The 19,195-nt window shown below is 41.4% G+C and overlaps 1 protein-coding gene across 2 annotated transcripts; it reads left to right on the top strand.

Moving 5' to 3' along the window:
• Positions 1 to 533: 533 nt before the first annotated feature.
• On the top strand, positions 534 to 18,398 carry LOC120739753 (guanine nucleotide-binding protein G(I)/G(S)/G(O) subunit gamma-2). Of its 2 annotated transcripts, none has more exons than XM_040041630.1 (4): positions 534 to 773; positions 10,521 to 10,597; positions 15,754 to 15,872; positions 17,410 to 18,398. In XM_040041630.1, exons 3-4 carry the CDS (start codon positions 15,786 to 15,788, stop codon positions 17,536 to 17,538), a joined length of 216 nt encoding a protein of 71 aa, XP_039897564.1. In that variant the 5' UTR covers positions 534 to 773; positions 10,521 to 10,597; positions 15,754 to 15,785; the 3' UTR covers positions 17,539 to 18,398. The 2 variants fall into 2 exon arrangements, with proteins under 2 accessions (XP_039897564.1, XP_039897563.1); XM_040041629.1 differs by having other exon boundaries at positions 537 to 773; positions 15,750 to 15,872.
• The last annotated feature ends 797 nt before the right edge of the window (positions 18,399 to 19,195 follow it).

Raw genomic sequence — 19,195 nt, forward strand, 5'->3', positions numbered from 1 at the left:
TGACTTTTTTTCTTCTAGTACACTCGCCCAAATTGAGTGTATCCAGCACATGCAGAAAACCTCTGTACTCCCAAATGTACAGCACACTTTTTGTGTTTTTTGCTCCACATCTGGTGTATGGTTTTTTTTTATAATCTTTTGATCTTTGGCTTTGCTGTGATATGCAAGTAGACTGATGATTAAACATTTCCGCTGTGGCAAGAAGGCGTGTGTCGTGCATGCAATACAGGATGTGATGTTGTTAGATTTTGTTGTTGTTGTTGTTGTTGTTTTTTATTTATGTAGCCCCCATCAGTAAGGATGTTTTTTTTTAAAGTGCCACTAAAATTTCTCAAGATTTAAATCCAGACTGTCGGCTGTCCTGGTATGCATCTGTTTATTGCAGCTGTTTAGAGAGACACTCAAGGCTTTTCCTGTGGACCTCTGAGAGGCGGAGGAAGTGTGTCCTAATAGCAGAAAAGAAAAGACACAAAGAGGGAGGGAGGATGAAGAGGAGGGTAGATTCTTGGAGCCCGAGCGTTTCGCTGAAGGGTGGAGACTCGGAGCAGCAGTGAGGAGGGAGGATCTCAGCGGGAGTAGACACACAGAGAGAGAGGGAGAGAGCGAAAGGCATACAGATAGAGGAGTGTGTGTTGTGAGCGTGGATGTAATCGGCTGCCTCTGTGTGTGTGTGTGACAGAAAGAGATCAGCAGAAGGCAGAACGCGTGGATACTACTCCACATGACTGGCTGCATTTGGATTCACAGAAGGAGAGCACACAACCACAGTAAAGGTAGGTTGAATTTTTATTTACATTTTTGCTTCCTGTCATTTAGTTATTTTTTGTAATTTGGTGGCATGTGGGTTAATCGCATCTGAAACAGGGTGTGTTCCAGAGGAGGGGCGGGGGGGGTTTACATATCCATGATGTCTTTTTTGTCAGCGCTCGAGGGGTGAGATTGATGCTGCTGGCTGGTTTACGTCATGGAATCCCCTCCTCCCTCTAAAATCACTAAAAAGCTCCTTCCTCAGAGGTGAGCCGCTGTTTAATACCCCCCTCCCCGTCCATTATCTCCTCCTATACGTGTGTGAAAAGAAAACAGGAAAGTGGGATTTCTTCCTTGCTTTTCTTATTCCTCACTCCTCCTTCTTGCCTCAGGATTGGGCAGATCTTATAATGTGGGGCCAGAGGAATTAAGGGCATCTGTTTCAGGGGATATTTGCCTGAGCAGAAGGGATGGAAAAGGCAAAGAAAGAGGTGGATGAAAAGCAGGGTGGGGGTGGTTGGCAGGAAGAGATGCAAAAGACGGAAGCAGCCGAAAGTTATCCAGAAGCTTTTCGTGAGGCTTCCTAGCCCTCCATTGAGGAAAGGAAAAAGCAGTTGACAACACACAAGCTGGATGTAGTGGTTGTATCAGGCAGATGGCTGAGGGAGAAGGAGGGAGGGAAGAGGTGGAGAGGGGGGTGGTGGATGTTTTTTTTTTATGTAGCTTACAGACTATATAGATGCTGACAGCGGCACACATTCAAAAGAAATGCAAGAAAACAAACACAGATGCGCTGTTTTTCCCCGGTCTTAGCCCGTCACACAAAGGCATCGTCATGCACAGCTCACGTTAAATCACCCAATCATGTGCATGCAATTGTGTTACATATCCAGGCCTATTACAAATGCGAGCTGGAATTACGCAAGAGCTCGCGTCCAGGCAGGTCGTACTGTATCTCAAAGAGGAACTGCTCCGAGGCCACATCAGCTGCATCGATGTTGAGACTAAAAGAGCGGCTCACAATGCCTCACAAAACCTTGAGTGTTTTCCAGAACCGCAGTGCTGAGTCTTTAAATAGAAAGCGAAGGGAGTAAGGGAGGAACGACTGAAAAAGAGTAAGGGGAACCGAGCGGTGCACGACTTGCTGAGCACGGTGACCTCTCCCTGCTCCTTTCACAACCTCCGCCCAAAAATGATTCTGTTTCAGGGTAAAGTGAGAAACTACAGTTAGCCTTGTCATCTGTGCGTCAATTTCCTTATTTAAGATGTGAGCAGAAGTGACTTCATAGGAAAAGCAAACATGAGGTGGGAATTATGTTGAATTAAAGGCTTTGACCTTTGTACTCATAGCGCTTGTTTGCTTCTAACAGTGTTGATTTTGGTATTTAAGCTCATTCGACTGTGCTGTGTTCTCAGCTGTCGTTTATGGAAAGAGGAAATCAAGTCATGAGTCTTCGAAACAAAGCTCAAGCCAAGTCACTAGACTTTAATTGTTTTTTTACAGTCTAAACTCAAGACCTAATTTTTTACAATCTGCATATAAAGAGAAATGTCCACCATGCGTAGCTGTGCAGCGGGCAGCCGGTCGATACGGTCGACTAACTGCCTGAAAACAGAGTAGTTTGAGTTGTTCATTGTCCACTGCTAATTGTTATTCTGCTTATAGTCACTTTCACTGGCGTGTGGCTGTGGCGATATAACTTTAACCCTCTTAAAGTACGCATCTAGACAATAAGTTGTGGGGAAAGTATACGGAGTCAAGTCACATAGCTGTCACACACTTTTGTGGCATTGTCGTACCGCTGCTGCCATTGGGGAGCGCTATTTCTATAGATTTGTGGTTGGGTGGGTGGTAGATGTCACATATCCACCCTAGCGCAGGATACGGCCTGAGTTTTCCCAGCAGACCACTGATTCCAATGAAAAAAACATTGTTATTTACATTTTTATTTTTGTGAATTAAGTGTGAGCCGGATCTACCAGATGCAAGTCTTATCCAATCCAACTCAAATCCTCGAGTTTCAAGTTCGCAGGAGCAGGTTTTAGGTCTCCTGGAGCAAATCCAGCAAAGGCTAAAGCTACGCAGAGGTCACTGCAGGAGGAAAAGTCTCAGGCCTGTCACCTCTCATAGCTGTCATATAAGTTTAAAGTCTCTCTTAACTGATTAATCTCACAGAGATGTGTTTAAATAAAATTTACAGCAAGTCTGACTCGAGTCCAAATCAATCAGAAGTGTTTAGTTTCCAGGCTTTTAGTTTGTAAAAGCTGATCAGAAAGACCAGAAGCCCAGTGAGCGTCTGTGATGGTCCCTCAGCAGAATCCACACAAGCCCGGATGTTTGTGATATTGTTAACAGCCCAGGAATCTGGCTGTGTTATTCTCTTGCATGTTGATTAATTTCAGAGGAAAAATGTGTTTGTGCTGCCATGAGCGAGGGGAAAACTCCTTCAGATTCCCGTCAATGAAATCACGGAGAACAGAAACTGACGTAAACAAAAGATGCGACCACACTGTCTCATTCCAAGTATAATTTAGAGTGGGTAAAAGACGTGATTACCCCCCGAAAACCTTCACAAAAATCAGCAGCATTATTTGGCTGATGACCCCCCCAAAGAAAAAAGAATTGGGTTTTTTTCTTTGTGTTTGCTCCTGAAGCTCAGAGGCTGTTCCCGTGAGCGCCAGTGTCGTGCATTGTTTCTACCCCACTAACTACACTGCTGTTATGTAACACGCAAATCAAAGGTTTAAAATGCTTTACGTTTGAGGAAAAGCCAAACCACTTGGTCACTGCTTCAATCTGACAATGCAAAAACACACAGGACCTTGGCTGTTTGATTTAATAAACATAAAAGACCATATTTGCACTCCCTGGAGCAAAAGAAGCCTCCTCCCTGCTGCCTCCTTGACTCCCAGCGGATGCGTCATTTCCTGGGCCACTGCTTTCTCTCCTCCCCCCTCAGGGACCTAGATTACCCCCACTACACATGTATACAGTATATGTACACACACAGCCTCTGAGATGGTAAGATGGGCAGGGCGTCCTGGGGGTGGCACAGATGTCCAGGCTCATTGAATGATCGTGGGTGGTGGTCTGACTGGGAGGAAGTGGCACGAGGAGGGAGCACGAAGCAGCTAATAGGTGCCAAAATTAAAACAATGCTGGGGGAAAACTAGCCTGATGATCATCATCATCATCGTCATCATGAATATTTATTTCACTTGACACAGATTCTAAAAACGTTTTTTGTGACTGAATCAATAAAACAGATTTACAGCTGCGTGCTTGCTAGCCCTTTAAATGGTTCAATGATTAAATTAGCAGCTAAAATGTTTTAATCTTACATGTTTTTGTTTTTTAAATGATGAAGATTTGAAAGAAACATTTAGATCCGTTTCTATTTCTTAGTGAATTCGCTTTACAGTGCTATATTAAAAAGCAATGGCTTTAGAGATATTGAATGGGGATTGTGTATTTTTCATAAATCATGAATGAAACGCAACCACATACCTCCCTCCCACACACAATATAGATCCACAGCACTGAGGCGCTCTTTTAGTACTAAATACGCAACTCTGGTGGCTGACATGAGATTTTCCCGCGATGTTTTCACACGTTTTTCAGTCAGTGCATGTTCAGTTAGCTAGTACAGATATTAACTTGCACTATGTTTTCATTTCTTTGTGTTTTCAGGCTTATCAGTGAGGGATAGGCCTCTTGAATGGGCCGGTTTGTGATCAAACCTCCAAATGTTCTTTATTTCTTCTACTAATATGATGCCGCTCAGAGCCCAGTATAACTGAAGACTGTGATGGAGAAGGGCATTCAGCTGTCGCACTCAGCATCATCTCCACAGACAGTTATGACCTGACAGTTCAGCTCTCTGTGTCTCATCGCTTCGTCTTTGTGTGCAGAGGGAGGGGCGTCCTTTCTCCTGTTCAAGGGCAGGGATCCGTGCTAAATTACAGTCAACAGTCAATATCTTCCTGATTGTGTTCATTAATAACTCCGGAGGTCAGTTTTATGTTTCTGTACTTCTCCTTGCTGCGGTCAAAGCCACTCTGGAAGAAGGTATTGCTACCACATCTTCTCTTTCATTTTTCCAACAAACTTTATTTCCAGCTTTTATTTGCTTTTCTCTCTCTTTCTTGGTGTCCTCTAGTATCCGTTTACACTTCTGCAAATCTTTCTTTAGCTGAGTGTGCCCTTTGCTGTCTTTAGTTCCCCAGTGACATCGCAGCTCAGTGTCCTATGATGCATTGAGGATGGTACAGTTACTCTGTCATACTATGAGAGTCAGATGACTGAAGTTTTTGCACACTTTTTCTTCTGCACACTCACACAAGGCTACAGAAATAAATGGAAAAACTACATTGTTAAAAAATCCGCAGCCAGGTTTAGATTTGGTTTTGTTTGGTAGGAAAGCATGAAATACTGACTCAATGGGAAGGATTGCAAATACTTCTCTCAGGATGCTATAAGCTCAGCTTGATTAATATGAAAAGAAATAACATTTTATTGCATACGGTCATTTGTAGCGAGGTATACAGATAGTTTTTTGTAGGATGCAATATGCCAGGGAGGATAGGGTGGATTTCGGCCCTCTGGCCGGCACATAGTTAACCAGGACTGCACAGAAAACCCTGTGTGACTTCTGGGTTGCTAGTCGCCATCGAAGTTTGTATGGATGACACCAACTTGTCTGCAAACACTAGCAAAATACAGTGTTTACAGACAAGTCTGCATCTTTCATGCAGACAAGTGCAGCAATCTGCTAATGACCAGAGCAATCAGAAGGAGGTTTTTAATGCAGAACCCTCTTTTCACTTGGCAACAGCCAACAAAGTCCAGCAATCACTCATGAACTCGTTGGGGAATATAAATTTTTCACCCCAAATCTGTCAGTTTGAAAAAGGCAAAATTAAATGCCAATTTGTCTACTAGGGAAGAGAAACTTTTACTTTTTTTTAAAAGAAAAACTACAAAAAAGAACTTTTCTTCGGAAATAACCAAGAATTTGTAGTAAATCTGCTGGGTTTATGAGTGTAACTTAAATGTAACAGCAACAATAAGTAAGGGGGCTTTGAGGAAGGTGTGCTGTTTGCATTCTTGTAAAGACAGGCCTTAAGAGACCTTCAAATGAGCTCTGAGCAGGGGTTACTTCCTGCCTTCTTGCTGTCCCTGCAGACCCTTGCAGGTTAATCACTGACTCTCCAGGGTCCAGATGGCTGAGCCAGGGACACATTTTTAATTACCACGCTCTGATTTCACACCCTAGGCATCACAGAGGACAGAACACTCCCTGCTTCGCTGCTTAAATTTCTCTCTTTGGATGGTGTAGGGAATAAAAGACAGGATAAATAAGGTGTGCACTACAGAAGTGAAAGGAGTTGGAAAAAGGGAAGGAGAACTGAGCCGAGAGCCAGCCTGCGTGGGAGTACGTAAGAGATCGTCACTCTCGACAGGCCAGGAATTATATTTTCCTCACCAGGATGTTTCCTGTGGCGCTTAATCACCCTTTAAGTCAGCGACACCCAGAGTCGAGCAGCAGCTATAATCACATCTATGGAGGGCCTCGTCACAAACACAGACCCCCCGAAAGCCTGTAGGAAGAGGTTCAAAAAAGCTCCAAATGTCAGGGGAAGGATGGCAGAAGGGGTTAGATTGATTCTGTGGTGTTAGAAGCAGGACAGAGCATGCTGGGGGTGGTTCTGTCATATCGGTGAACACCTGTCTGCCATACAGGGAGGGACGGGAAGCAGAAGGCTGGAACAAAGGAGAGAAATGGATCACCACTCACATGTTGCATTTGTTTTTTCCCGCTCACCACAGTTTAGCTAGAAATTCTTTACTGGTCTAAAAGTAAGGAACGATATTTCCAAGTATTTAGATAAAAAAACGAATTCCTTGGACTTAAGTATTTTAACACCCTTTGTCTTTCATCCACTGATCTCGCTGCTGCTTTGCGACATTAATATGACGACATAATCTGTTCACCAGGAAATCAATTTCAGCAACTTTTTTCTTTTCTTTTTTAAGAAGGGCTGGCTTTCCTGACTTTCCCACAGCATAAAGTGAATTAAAATAAGCAGGAAATTACCAAAGTTAGTGCAGCCATTACTATAAAAAAGACACTTTGTCTCTTTTCTATAGTAAATGAGATGAGTGTTTATTTTCAAACTCACAAGAAGTGTTTGTTTCCCCACAGAATGTGTTTTATTTCCTGATGTCCGACCTGGGTGGGATCAAACTAGCTACCTTTCAGTTACCATGCAACATTGGAGGCACTTGATTAAAATGGCAACATTATATGGCTGGAAAAGTTGTCTAAAATGCACGGTAATGTTGTTTGAAGCGTAATTTATGTCCCACACTTTTAAAAGTTTATCGTCACCTCCAGGCCCGACAGGTGAAGTACATTCAGAAGCGCCTCATTCTCTTAATGGGCAACAGGGGGCGACTCTTCTGGCTGCAAAAATAAGTCTTATTGTAGAGAAGATCATGCACAAATACAGCTATGTTTTAAAAACTCTGTCATAATTGGCCTAGTTGGGAAAAAAACATTGGTCTGTTTTTTTTTAACGTTAATCCCAACATTTGTTTGGAGGGTAGCAGACTGCTAAACTAGCTGTTTAATTTCTTGCAAATTCAGTGTTTATAAAACTTTACTTTCATATTGCTCTCGATCCCAGCAGCAGCCGACAGAAGATGATTGCTGGAAAGTTCCCGGATGTAAAAGCGATTCTTTTGATTGACAAGCCGGATGTTTCTGTGAGCAAACATGTGTTCTATATAAATAAAACTTATGATGACACAGTCGCATGTTACTAGTCACGTGACTCTGCCACTGTGTAATGTCAATAACAGTTATTAGTTAGAATAACTGTGTGATACACACAGCAAATAAACTCACAGGCCAGTTCATTGGGTACACCTGTTCAACTGCTCCATAATGCAAACATCTAATCAGCCAATCACATGGCAGCAACTTAATGCATTGAGGCGTGTAGACATGGTCGAGATGATGAAGTTTAAGCTGAGCATCAGAACGAGGAAGAAAGATGATTTTTGTACCTTTGAACATGAGCTGGTCTGAGTGTTTTAGAAACTGCTGCTTTACTGGGATTTTCCCACACAACCATCTCTGAGTTCACACAAAGTGATCCAAAAAAAAGAAAAGATTCTGTGAGCAGAAGTTAACTGGGCAAAAATGCCTTGTTGGTCTCAGAGGTCAGAGGAGAATGGCCAGACTACTTTCAGCTGATAGCAAGGCAACAGGTACTGTTTGCATCTCTGAATGCAAAACACATGAACGTTGAAGCAGATGTACTACAGCAGAGCACACTAAGTGCCGCTCCTGTCAGCTAAGAATAGAAAAATAAGGCTACAGTTTGCACAGGCTCACTAAAATTGGATGATGGATGACTGGAAAAATATCGCCTGGTCTGAAGAGTCTTCATTTCTGCTACGATATTCAGATGGCAGAATTTGGCATAAACAAGATGAAAACATGGATTCATTCTGCTTTATATCAGCGGCTCAGGCTGTTGGTGATGGCCCTGGTAGCCTGAACCATGGGGAACATTTTCTTGGCACACTTTGGACCTCTTCGTACCAACTGAGCATCATTTAAATGCTGCCGCCTGCCGCTGACCAGGCCGTTCATCCCCATCTTCTGGTGGCTTCTTTCAGCAAAATAATACACTGTCACAAAGCTCAAATCAAACTGGCTTCTTAAACATCACTGTTCTTCGACTGCTGCTCTGAAAGTGCAGCAGCATTTGACTTTTTTAGTGGAGTATCAAAGAAACTTTTTCTTTGCCATCAAGAACTAAATAAAATCTCCCGTTAAGAGATTTTACAAGACCATCCCGTTACACACTTCACACCTGCTACAGCTCTCCTGCTGCTAGTTTAAGAATCACTGCGCAGATGAGATTATTATAGACGCTTGCATAACACAGTGTAACAATGTAGATTAATGGCACCACCAGTGAATCTGGAGGGGCTACAGTGAACTCCAAGACTGCAAGAGTCCTCTTTCTTTTTGCTTGTTATTTAAACTCCAAGCAGCTTCAGCATTGCTAAAATACTTTGGCTCAGGGGTCCTGCAGCTGTTGGCAAGGTTTTGTTAATGGATTCCTCATTGTAACGTTGCTTTAATGTTGCGCGCTGTGCTACCATGATTTATGATGGCAGGAATTCCCATCCTCTGCAGATCTGCTCATGCGGGATAATTGGCCCATTTATCAGAACTGAGATGCAGAGTCACAGATGCATTAAAGAATGAATCTGAATGGCCAGAAGAAGAAAGGACAGGCTGATAGAGAGAAAGTTAGGGTCAGCACCCACTGAAGACTTAAAGGAAGAGTTGGGCATTTTTAGAAGTGTCACTATTTGTGGTTTTGCTGAGAGTTAGATGGGAGGACCGCTAGCACTGTTGCTTTGTTTAGTGTAAAGACTGCAAATGAGGACAAATAACTAGGCTACTTCTGTTCTACCAGCACATCTAAATCTCACTACACAGCACTTTATATTCCATATGTCTTCTTGAAAGCCTGTAAAACCTCTTTATGCTAAGCTAGGGTAAACAGCTGATCTCTGTTGTACATATTTATTGCATAGACAGAAGAACGATCAGCCTTCTTATCGTGATGAAAACATTTTAAGTTTAGTCTGAGGATTAGTATGTTTGCAACAGAGGTAGCTGTTTCCAAGTTAAGGGACCAGCATAGTTCATGGAACAAATGGTCTGGGGAAAAGCAAAGTTATAACATACAAAAGGCTAAAGTGAAACCAAGTGTTTAAAACAATAAAAACTGTCCACTGTAGCTATTTTCTTTTCTTCTTTAATGTTTTTTTCCACCCTGCTCCCTCTGTGTTGTGAACTCCACTGCAATTCCTTTCCTGTTCTGGGTAACTTTACAAAATCCGCACTTGAGTTACGCACAGAGTCATCTCAGTCAGGCTACCCAGTGTTGGTTTTTATGGAGGACCACATGCAAGCATGTCATGCATAGGTTGTGTACCCATAAACCTTCACTCTGCAGAGCAAATCACCTATGCAAATGACACAAATGCAATATCACAAATGCCAAATTATCCACATTATACTATGGAATACCTTGAAGGAATTTCTTCAGCTTTGGCACACACTGTCATCGTTTGAATCCATCAGACATTAGTGTGAAAGGGTGACATATTTTTGAGTAAATTCACCTTAAATCAATGACAAAGTCCCATATCTCTCAGGACATTGGTGACATCCTTCGTGGCACGCATTTTTATGAGCCTGGACAGACTCGTAAAAGTTTGACTTGTGCTTATAATTAAGGATCTGGCTACAAAATAGTCACACATTTAACCCCTTCAACACTAAACTTTGTATGGCATCAACAAATGGGATCAAACATTAACTGATGAGTTTTGGTGGTGCTACAGGCAGATTATGTTACCTTGTCCCTGCCCTATCTTTGAGATAGCCTAACTGGCTGTTGAAAAATCATCCTCTCATCTTTCTCTCAAGCATATTTCCTTTAAAAGTATAAATGACTTTGCCTTGTCACTTGTGCTGTGGTGCGCTGTTTCTCCGTCAGTTATTTGTCTTTAGCCCAGTTTGTAGGAGCTATCTGTGACATTCTGACACACACTGATCAGAGGACAGAGGCTGCACAGACATGCCTTGGCGTAATTTATCTGGAATGTGGGATTGAAAGCATGCAGAGCTCTGATTCCGATTCTCACTCCCCTTCTCTTTCCTTCTCCTTGTTTGCAGAGAGTGTGGCAGACACAAACTGCTGACTGAACTGCAGACGCGCACCAGGGCAGAGCGCGGAGGAGTAAGTAGACGAGGTACGTCCAGGCAAGAGGAAGAAGGTTGACGAGAAAAGACGCATGGCGACATCTTTCTCAATCTTGTGGCACGAGGGCTGTGAGGGATCAAGCAGCCAAAGCAAAGAGGACACAGGCAAAAAAGTATCTTCAAAAAGGGTTTTCTTTATTTTAACCCTCAAAAAGTCCAAAATTCAAATTCAAAAACATACTTAGCAGGCCCATAAAAGAGGTCAGCTAAATATAACTCTACGAAAAGTAATTTCCAGAAACTTAAACAAAACAAAGTGAGACACAACTTAACTCACAAACTGACCTAATTACAAAAACACATGAGGGTAGCTTTTAGAATGATTTGGCCAAACCATTTACACACAATAAGGGGGAAACAAAAATACATCCTAATATTAACTAAGCACAGAATAACCTAACTAAACCTAAAACACGCCTGCTCCTGGTAAGCCCATGGTTGGTCCTGCTGAGCAGGCATTTTGTTCCCAGAGTCCTCAACCACACCTTTTGCCCAGACAGGAAACATCCACCGCCCAAACCCAGGTAACTCAAAGAAAGAGAAACATAATTAATATAACAAAACATTTTAGAAAAACCAAACAATGCTACTATGTGCGCGCCTCATAATATCAGTGTTAGGTTTAACCAAATGATTAATAAATTATATCATTGAAGGAAACTGCAAAGCAAACTAATAAAGTGAAAAAATGGACTGATTTACCCCTGTGTGGCTGATGCCATCACAAGGGCACGGTGATGACACAGCCCTCTTGCTGCTGCTGCAAAGAGTTTGTGAACTAATCGTGACAGCTGCCATAAAGTTGTCGACAGCTTACACGGTTAAGGCCTCTGTCCATCTGAATGCATTATTTATCAGTGTCACACTTATCGGGATGATGACACCAGACGCAACATCTCAGAATGGTATTTTAAGCAGCTAGCAGAAAGGAAAGGAAAGTAGGTTGGAAGGAAGGAAGGAAAAGTGTGCATCTGCTACATGTCACCATCACCCCGCCCTCCTTTAGCAGATATGAAAATGTCAGGGTGGCATTTTCGCACGCTCCAACAGTAATGAACAGGAAAGTGACCTTGCAGCCTCAGTGAAAGCTCTGCCCAATTGCTTCTTACTTTTTTGTTTTTCTCTTTATTCTCTGTTTTCCACATTCATGCTTTAACTTTAGTGTCATTTGGAGAAGTTTTTGCCATTTTTAGCCAAGCGAGCAATGTAGCTTTTTTTGTTTCATCCCTTAGCAATGTGTTAAATTAACTTTGATGAGATGAAATATAGCCCTTTGATTAATTAACTACACCCTTACTGCTTCCATATGAATAAAGAGCACTTACTTATTACTTACTTATTAACTAATTCAATCTTTTTGATAGTTTGCTAGTCTTGAGCATTTAGGTGCATGTTAATATGATACTACAATCTTCCCAGGAGTCAACATTCCTGCAAAGGTCAGACTGCGCAATCCTCGGAAAAACTCAGACTCTACAGGCCTCAGTTAACATGTTAAATGTTGAAGTTCATGCAAGTGCAATTAGAAAAAGACAAGTATGTCTATAAAAAGACAACAACCAAGGTGCTTGCAGTGGACCAGTCAAAGCTCAGACCACAAGCCAGTTGAAATGCTGAGAGCTGTGCATCAGCGAGTGCCCACAAACCTCAAAGGACTGAAGCAATACTGTGAAGAAGAGTGAGCCAAATATTAAAAGACTTTTAAGAAGATGTTTACTTCCCGCTAAAGGCGAGTTTACAAGCTTAGTTTCTCACATGACTATATAAAGTGTAGTAAAGAATTATTTTCCACATGACTGTATACTTTATTTAGCTCTAAAGCGGGGAAATTCCTGCCTTACATCTGCCAAAACTGTAAATAACCAGAGTGGCAGTTAATTTACGTGTGGCCTCCATTTCTTTTATTATCATAGAGCTTAGTGGGTAAAATAAAAAGTGAAACTTTTTAGATTTCTCAGATTTCTGCCTCGTAGTCTCCTCTGTCCTCCTCCCTGTGACCTGAAAATTAAACTCGGAGTGCCATTTAAAGGATGTCCCAGCTATTAAAATGTATCTGGAGGACAAGAGAAGGCCTCCCCTGCACTAGTGTTTTTAGCCTGTATTTATAAAGTAAGCGTGGCACACAGATGGAATACGCAAAATACAGAGGGACTCCGGGGACTCTAGGTACGATATCTCGTCACAATGCGGCATGTGGTGAATTTAATTAAACGCAGACCTAATTATAAAAGCTGGCGTGAACACTGTTACGCTCATCAGTAGTTGGGCTGTAACGAAACAATTTATGATGTATCTGTGCCAAACATCATATTTAATTGACACGAAGCGCTGAAGCCTCATCGTGTTAAACGCCTGATACCTGCAGTCCTCTCGCCTCGCGTCTCTCCCTCATCTTCTCACATCTCTTCACGTGAACTAAGACACAAGGGGAGGATGCAAGGACAGGAGGAAGATGTAAAAACTGAGAAATTACAAAAGGGGACTTGACTTTGATCATTTAGCTTCTTCCATATTTAATACAGCGTTTATTCAAAACATCAACTCTCCTTGACAATTTTCTTAAAATAGGCTATTGTGCCTCTTTTTTTTTTTGGGCATGTGTTAAAATGGAAGACCTACTTTTCTTCACGTATCCCAGAAACCTTACAGAGTGACATTTATCCCTATCAATAGTCTGATGATACGGTGGCCTGTTTTGACGTCTCCCAGGGGTGTTGAAACAATATTGTGGCCTTGATATAAACGACACTAAAGACTAATTTCTGTTCAGCGATCATAACTCTCTGTCCTATTTTTATTTTGGCGAGGGATGAAAACGAAGTTTGCTTTAAGGGCTTTTAAAAAGCTAACAGAGTTGATTAGCAACCTCATAATGGATGTTGGGCGTTTTTTGGCACACCATGACCCTACAAGGTGACGTTCTCCTCAAACTGAGAACATCCAGGATCCCTCAGCTGCAGTGGCTATAAACCATCGTGTTTATGTTCCACTCCTCGCGCTTTGAGCCTGCTGCAGGCTGTTCTCACGGATCATCTACACGTTGTCATTTGGTTTGCGCTGACATCGTGCAGAGATGTTCCAGCTTAGGTTAGAGGAGGGGGGAAATGGAAAATGAAAAAATACTCTTCCTGTCCTCAAAATGTTTAACCTTTGTGTTGATAATTAATCTTCTACATTGTATTGGTTTCAATTTTAATGTTTCAGCTTATGCAAAAATTACAAAAACAAGCCAGTTGGAGCTTCTTGTGCATGATGCTTTACAGTTTTTATCCCATTTATTTTAGGGTTACTCCAAAGATTAAATAGATTAAATGGAGCACTGTAACGAAAAATAATTTCCCCTAGGGATTAATAAAGTATTCTGATTCTGAGATCACTGTAGTACTTTTTAATCATGATTTCTTTTCATCTGTAAACCATTTAAGAACGCTTTAAAGTTAAATTCTCTGCTTCATTTGAGTACAATCGATCTTTAAAGCATTGCAAATATAACATGGAATTAACCCGTGAACCTGTGCTGAGGAGCAGATGTGCCACCGCAGAGCGTTAATGTTTATGCTTTGCTCCAGCACCTCACTGAGATGAGTGCTGAACCCACGCTGAGTCGTACCACAGCGTGCACAGACGAATAACGAAGGGGGGCTCCAGTGATGATTGATCGCACACCGAGGATGAAGCCGTTTTGGAGGGCTTGATCCATTTAATCAAAGCAGCTGGAGAACTCAGGGGAGGCCCTCAGGACACGGTGACAAATGTAAAGAATAAATAGTTGGAGAAACGTAATGAAGACGCTGAACAGTTTCATCGCATCTAAAGACCTGTGAGCACGTTGGGAAGTATTTTCCACCAATATTTAATTAACAATGCAAGAAATGTGCACCTTCAAAGGCGTTCCAGAGAGAACTTGAGGAGCACTGAAGCTTCTCCAAGGAGGCTGTTATTATTTGTTTGATCTGCAGAAGCCCATTAAGCATTTGAACAGTTTTAATCACTCAATGCAGTGACTACAGTTGAGAGAAAAAATATGTGTATTAAAAATTGCTATCTTCTTAAAGATATTTGAATAAGTAGATATTTTATGAGCCTCTGTCCATCCATTCTTTAAGTACTTCTTTACCCTTCAGTACACCAGGTCTACTGGCTGCCATAGGGCTGTCAAAGGAGGAAAAAAAACCACCACTCACACTTACAGCCAATTTAGAATCGCCAGCCAACCTTCTATGCACTATGAGAGTAAGCAAGACTACCTGCAGATAGAGGTAATATACTCAAACAAAGGGCATGTAAAAAACAGTTTGCACTTAATTTAACATCTTGCAACGTTTATATGGAGGAAAAGTCCAGTTTCAGCAAGCGTATGTCTGCTTAAACGGGGCAATAATAGCTTCTGAGGCCAGGTTGCTTCCTTTTTCACAGAATAAATATCCTGTTATGTTGAAAACAATCAAAACCTCAAATGAAATGTAATTAATTTTCATGGCTGCACACCATGTTTTTCATGAATTGTCCTACATATAAGACAGAGACAGACGCTGTGCTCTTGTGTGACACTGTGACTGAGTATCACCACATGTGTTTAAAAAAAACGAAAAATATTGTGCATAATGAGAGCTTTTCCTTTCTGAAACCTCTAATGTTTCTTATCCGTTTATCTTTTTTGAAATTTAGTACCGGACAAAGCGCCACCCCCACACTCCCCTCCCACCTCCCTCTCTTACTGTCAGGGGCTGCCTAGCAACTGACACCATAAATAATATGCTTGTGTCTGTGGTTTGTGTGTCTGTAGGCATGTGATAATAAACAGGGTATCTGTTACTAGCACTCCTCTCTGCATGCCCGTTACACTATATCCGGGGTAGGCAACTCCAGGCCTCGAGTGCCGGTGTCCTGCAGGTTTTAGCTCTTACCCTGGGTCAACACAACTGGATCAAATGATTAGTTCGTTACCAGTCCTCTGGAGAACTTCAAGACATGTTGAGGAGGTAATTTAGCAATTTGAATCAGCTGTGTTGGATCAAGGACACTTTTAAAACCTGCAGGACACCAGCACTCGTGGCCTGGAGTCGCTTACCCCTGCACTATATTATAGTGCTCGTCTCTGAGCTGAAATGTTTGGGATGTTTAAATCTCTTTCTGCTACAGGCAGACAGAGCACGCGAGGCCTGACTGATAGCGCCCATGGCGAGCAATAACACAGCCGGCATCGCACAAGCCAGGAAGCTGGTGGAACAGCTGAAGATGGAAGCCAACATCGACAGGATAAAGGTGCGCTGGCACCTCGTGGTTTATGTTTTTAATTAGGTTTCTGTCCGTTAACTTACATTTATTTGTTTACAATTGGGCTTAAAAGTTTACAGAGCTAATGGAGGTAAACAATAGCAATGAATACTTCATTTACTTTTAATTTTTGCTAATGTATCCAAGTAAAAAGCCTATTAAGAACAAACTGTACTTACAAAGAGAGCAGCAATCACTGTTACGGTCATAAAAACACACAAACGCAGCTGTCGCACATGACTTTATTATTACTTTTCTAATTTACAGTACTGTGCAAAAGTCGTCAGTCAACTCTCATGTCTTTATATTTTGGTGAATGAGCTGGACTTTCACCAACAAGGTGATCCCCAAACAGCTATTAGCTGAAAACGTGGCGTTTCTCAGCATGGTGTGCAGTGTGTCCTTAAAAATGTGAGAAAACGGGATAAGTGGAGGACAAAAAAAGAGGTGGCCTAAAAAAACTAGCTTCAGCAGATGAGGAGTATATGAAAGTCATGTCCCTAAGAAATAGAGGAAAAAAATCACCAAAGTTCTGGAACAGGACCTGAGAGATGTATGAGGAGCTTCCATTTAATAGTCCCTGAAGCCTCATTGGAAATGGCCTCAATTGGAAGGGTGGAATCAAGAAGCCCCAAACACACTGTCAGTAAAAGCATACCTGGATAGAAGAACACACAGTGGAACACTATGAGTCATGGGCAGGCCTCCCCACAGCCCAGACCTAGAGCTAGATGTGAGATCATCTTGACAGAGAATGGAACAAAAAGCCAGCCAACATCCAAAGAAGAGCTTTGAGTGTCCTTCAAAAAACCTGGAGACTATTCCTGAACACCTTAAAGACTAGAAAACTCACCTAAGAGAGTTCAGGCTGTAATGTAGCATAAAGGTGGCCGGATCAAATAGTGACAGGTTTTGGATTTATATACTCTACATATACTGTTTCCCATTTTTATTTGAAAACATGAAGAAATGGGGGCCAGCTTGAAACTTTTGCACAGTACTATATGTACAGATGTGTATGGAAGCCTGTTTCTGCCACTTAAAAAAAAAAGAAAAGAAAAAAAAAAGTATTGTTCTTGACATTTTGACTTATTAACTCGAAATTACGAGTTATTTTCTCAAAATTTGGAGTTAATAAGTCCAAATTTCAAGAAAATAAGTCAAAATTTCGAGAACGAGTTATGGATACTTTTTATTTTTATTTGGTTAACTTAACGAAATTTAACATTAGGCATTGCCAGAGCAAGTCACATGATGAGGGTGGTAGTTTGTGAGAATTATTGATGAAATAATGTAAGTTTTAAAGTAGTGCTAAGAGGTGAGACTTACTTTTAGGGGTACTTTGGTAAAGCTAAGCTAACCAGGATCTAGCTCCTACATGCTGCTATGCGTTTGAAATCCAGATAAAAGACAAGCATCCGCCTTCTGATTTAACTCTTTGAATTAAACTGGACTGGTGTATTTCCACACTGTGCACGCCAACTTGAACTGATACACTTGTGTGCGTGTGTGTTTGTAACTGCAGGTGTCTAAAGCTGCAGCAGACTTGATGTCATACTGCGAAGCTCATGCCAAAGAGGACCCTCTATTGTCGCCGGTGCCAGCGTCGGAGAACCCGTTCAGGGAGAAGAAGTTCTTCTGTGCCATCTTGTAAACTCGGCACGTCCCTTCAGCAGTCTGCTTAGTGTGGGGACTTTGAACATGGACGTTCAAAACACGTAGAAATCTTCTAGTAGGAGGGCACGTCGATCATTGCCCTCTTTTCTCGAACGGCACCTAAAGAGTGCAAAAATTAAAGTGTAACCATTAAAGCGGTGCAATTGTTTTTGAGGGGCTGTGCGGCATGTTGAAGGGTTCTGCGCTTTTAGATGACACAAAAGGGATGATGACGATGAGGAGGAGGAGGAGTGTGATGATAACCACCTAGAGACATGATGGACAAGCAGTCAACCTACCATGTCGTCGGGTTGTGATGTGTAACAACAAAAAATAGATAAAATGAGAAAAATATGGATGTGGTTCTTTTGGGACTTCCAGATGTTTTGTTCAGTGGTTTAAGGGTTGGTTGAGCTCTGTAGGAAAGCAAAAAAAAAAAAACAGAAAAAGAAAAAAACTACGCCTACCACTAGACACCACCTGTATATTGGAATGTTTTTTTTAAGTTGTTTATTTTGTGTTTATTCCAACTTTACCTAAATATCTTTCTATAACTACGTGATTACTGAAGTCTTTTTTTCTTTTTCTTTTTTAACTCCAACAGGTTAGTGAAAACTTTTTTAATGGGATGTTTGACACATTCAACTCTGTGACTATTTACACCGTTACCTTTCTGAAAATCAGTCTCTGTGTATCAACATCTAGCCTGTCTGGCACATGTGATGCAGTTTGTCTCCTTCAGATACAAACCCTCTTTCTACTATTTGTATGAAATGACTAGCAAGTAAACTGTGCCGTGCTGTGAGTTCTGAATGTTTGTGTTTGTATCATTAACTATTGCATGAAACAGTCAAATGATCTTCTCACTTTCCTTTCATGTGGAGGTTGTATAAAATAGGCAGTCTCATTCTGGAGGTGACAAAAGTAAATATTAAAACAAGAATGATTCAATGCAGACTCAACGAGCACATCTCTCGATTATACATGATACTGCTAAAAGCATTTTTTTAGCAGGCAGCGGATCTGTGAGATTATTTTTTCCACATTGCTTGTAATCATATATATAAACTAAGAACCTCTGGGAACATCATCACATCTGCATGCTCAAGTCAAGCTGACACCGGTTTCATAAGAGAACATTTACTCTCATGAAAAAAGGATTTTAGAAATATTTCTTTGTAATATTTGGCATCCCAAACTTTGACATCTCCACCACAGTTTAAAATAAAGTTTGAGAAGTGCAACACAAGTTCATTAAAATGGCTCCAGCAGTGTGTTTGGCAACTTTAAAGGACATTTACTTTTTAAAAATGGTAACAGTGTAGCTATTTTGCTGCCCTCTGCAGGTACTGAAAGTGCAACTGCATGGATTACATTTAGGTTTTCCTAATTTTCATTTTAAATCATTATTATTTGCATTTAAAATGTAAAATAAAAAGTTGTAGACTAGCTAGCTTTAACATAAAAAATCCATGTCTCTTAACACTACATAACAGAGTCATTAAGGTCACTGAATCAAAACCAGAACTTTAGCTTGTCAGTGTGGGTTGATTCTATGGGCCACAAACAAGGAGTCAGTCAGCATTAATGACTGAGAACCTTCACAGTCAGTCAGCATTAATCATAAACAAAACGGTGAAATAAAACCAGATTCT

The sequence above is a fragment of the Simochromis diagramma genome, unplaced genomic scaffold, assembly GCF_900408965.1.
Source record: "Simochromis diagramma unplaced genomic scaffold, fSimDia1.1 OVJJ01000304.1, whole genome shotgun sequence".
NCBI classification, from domain to species: Eukaryota; Metazoa; Chordata; class Actinopteri; order Cichliformes; family Cichlidae; genus Simochromis; species Simochromis diagramma.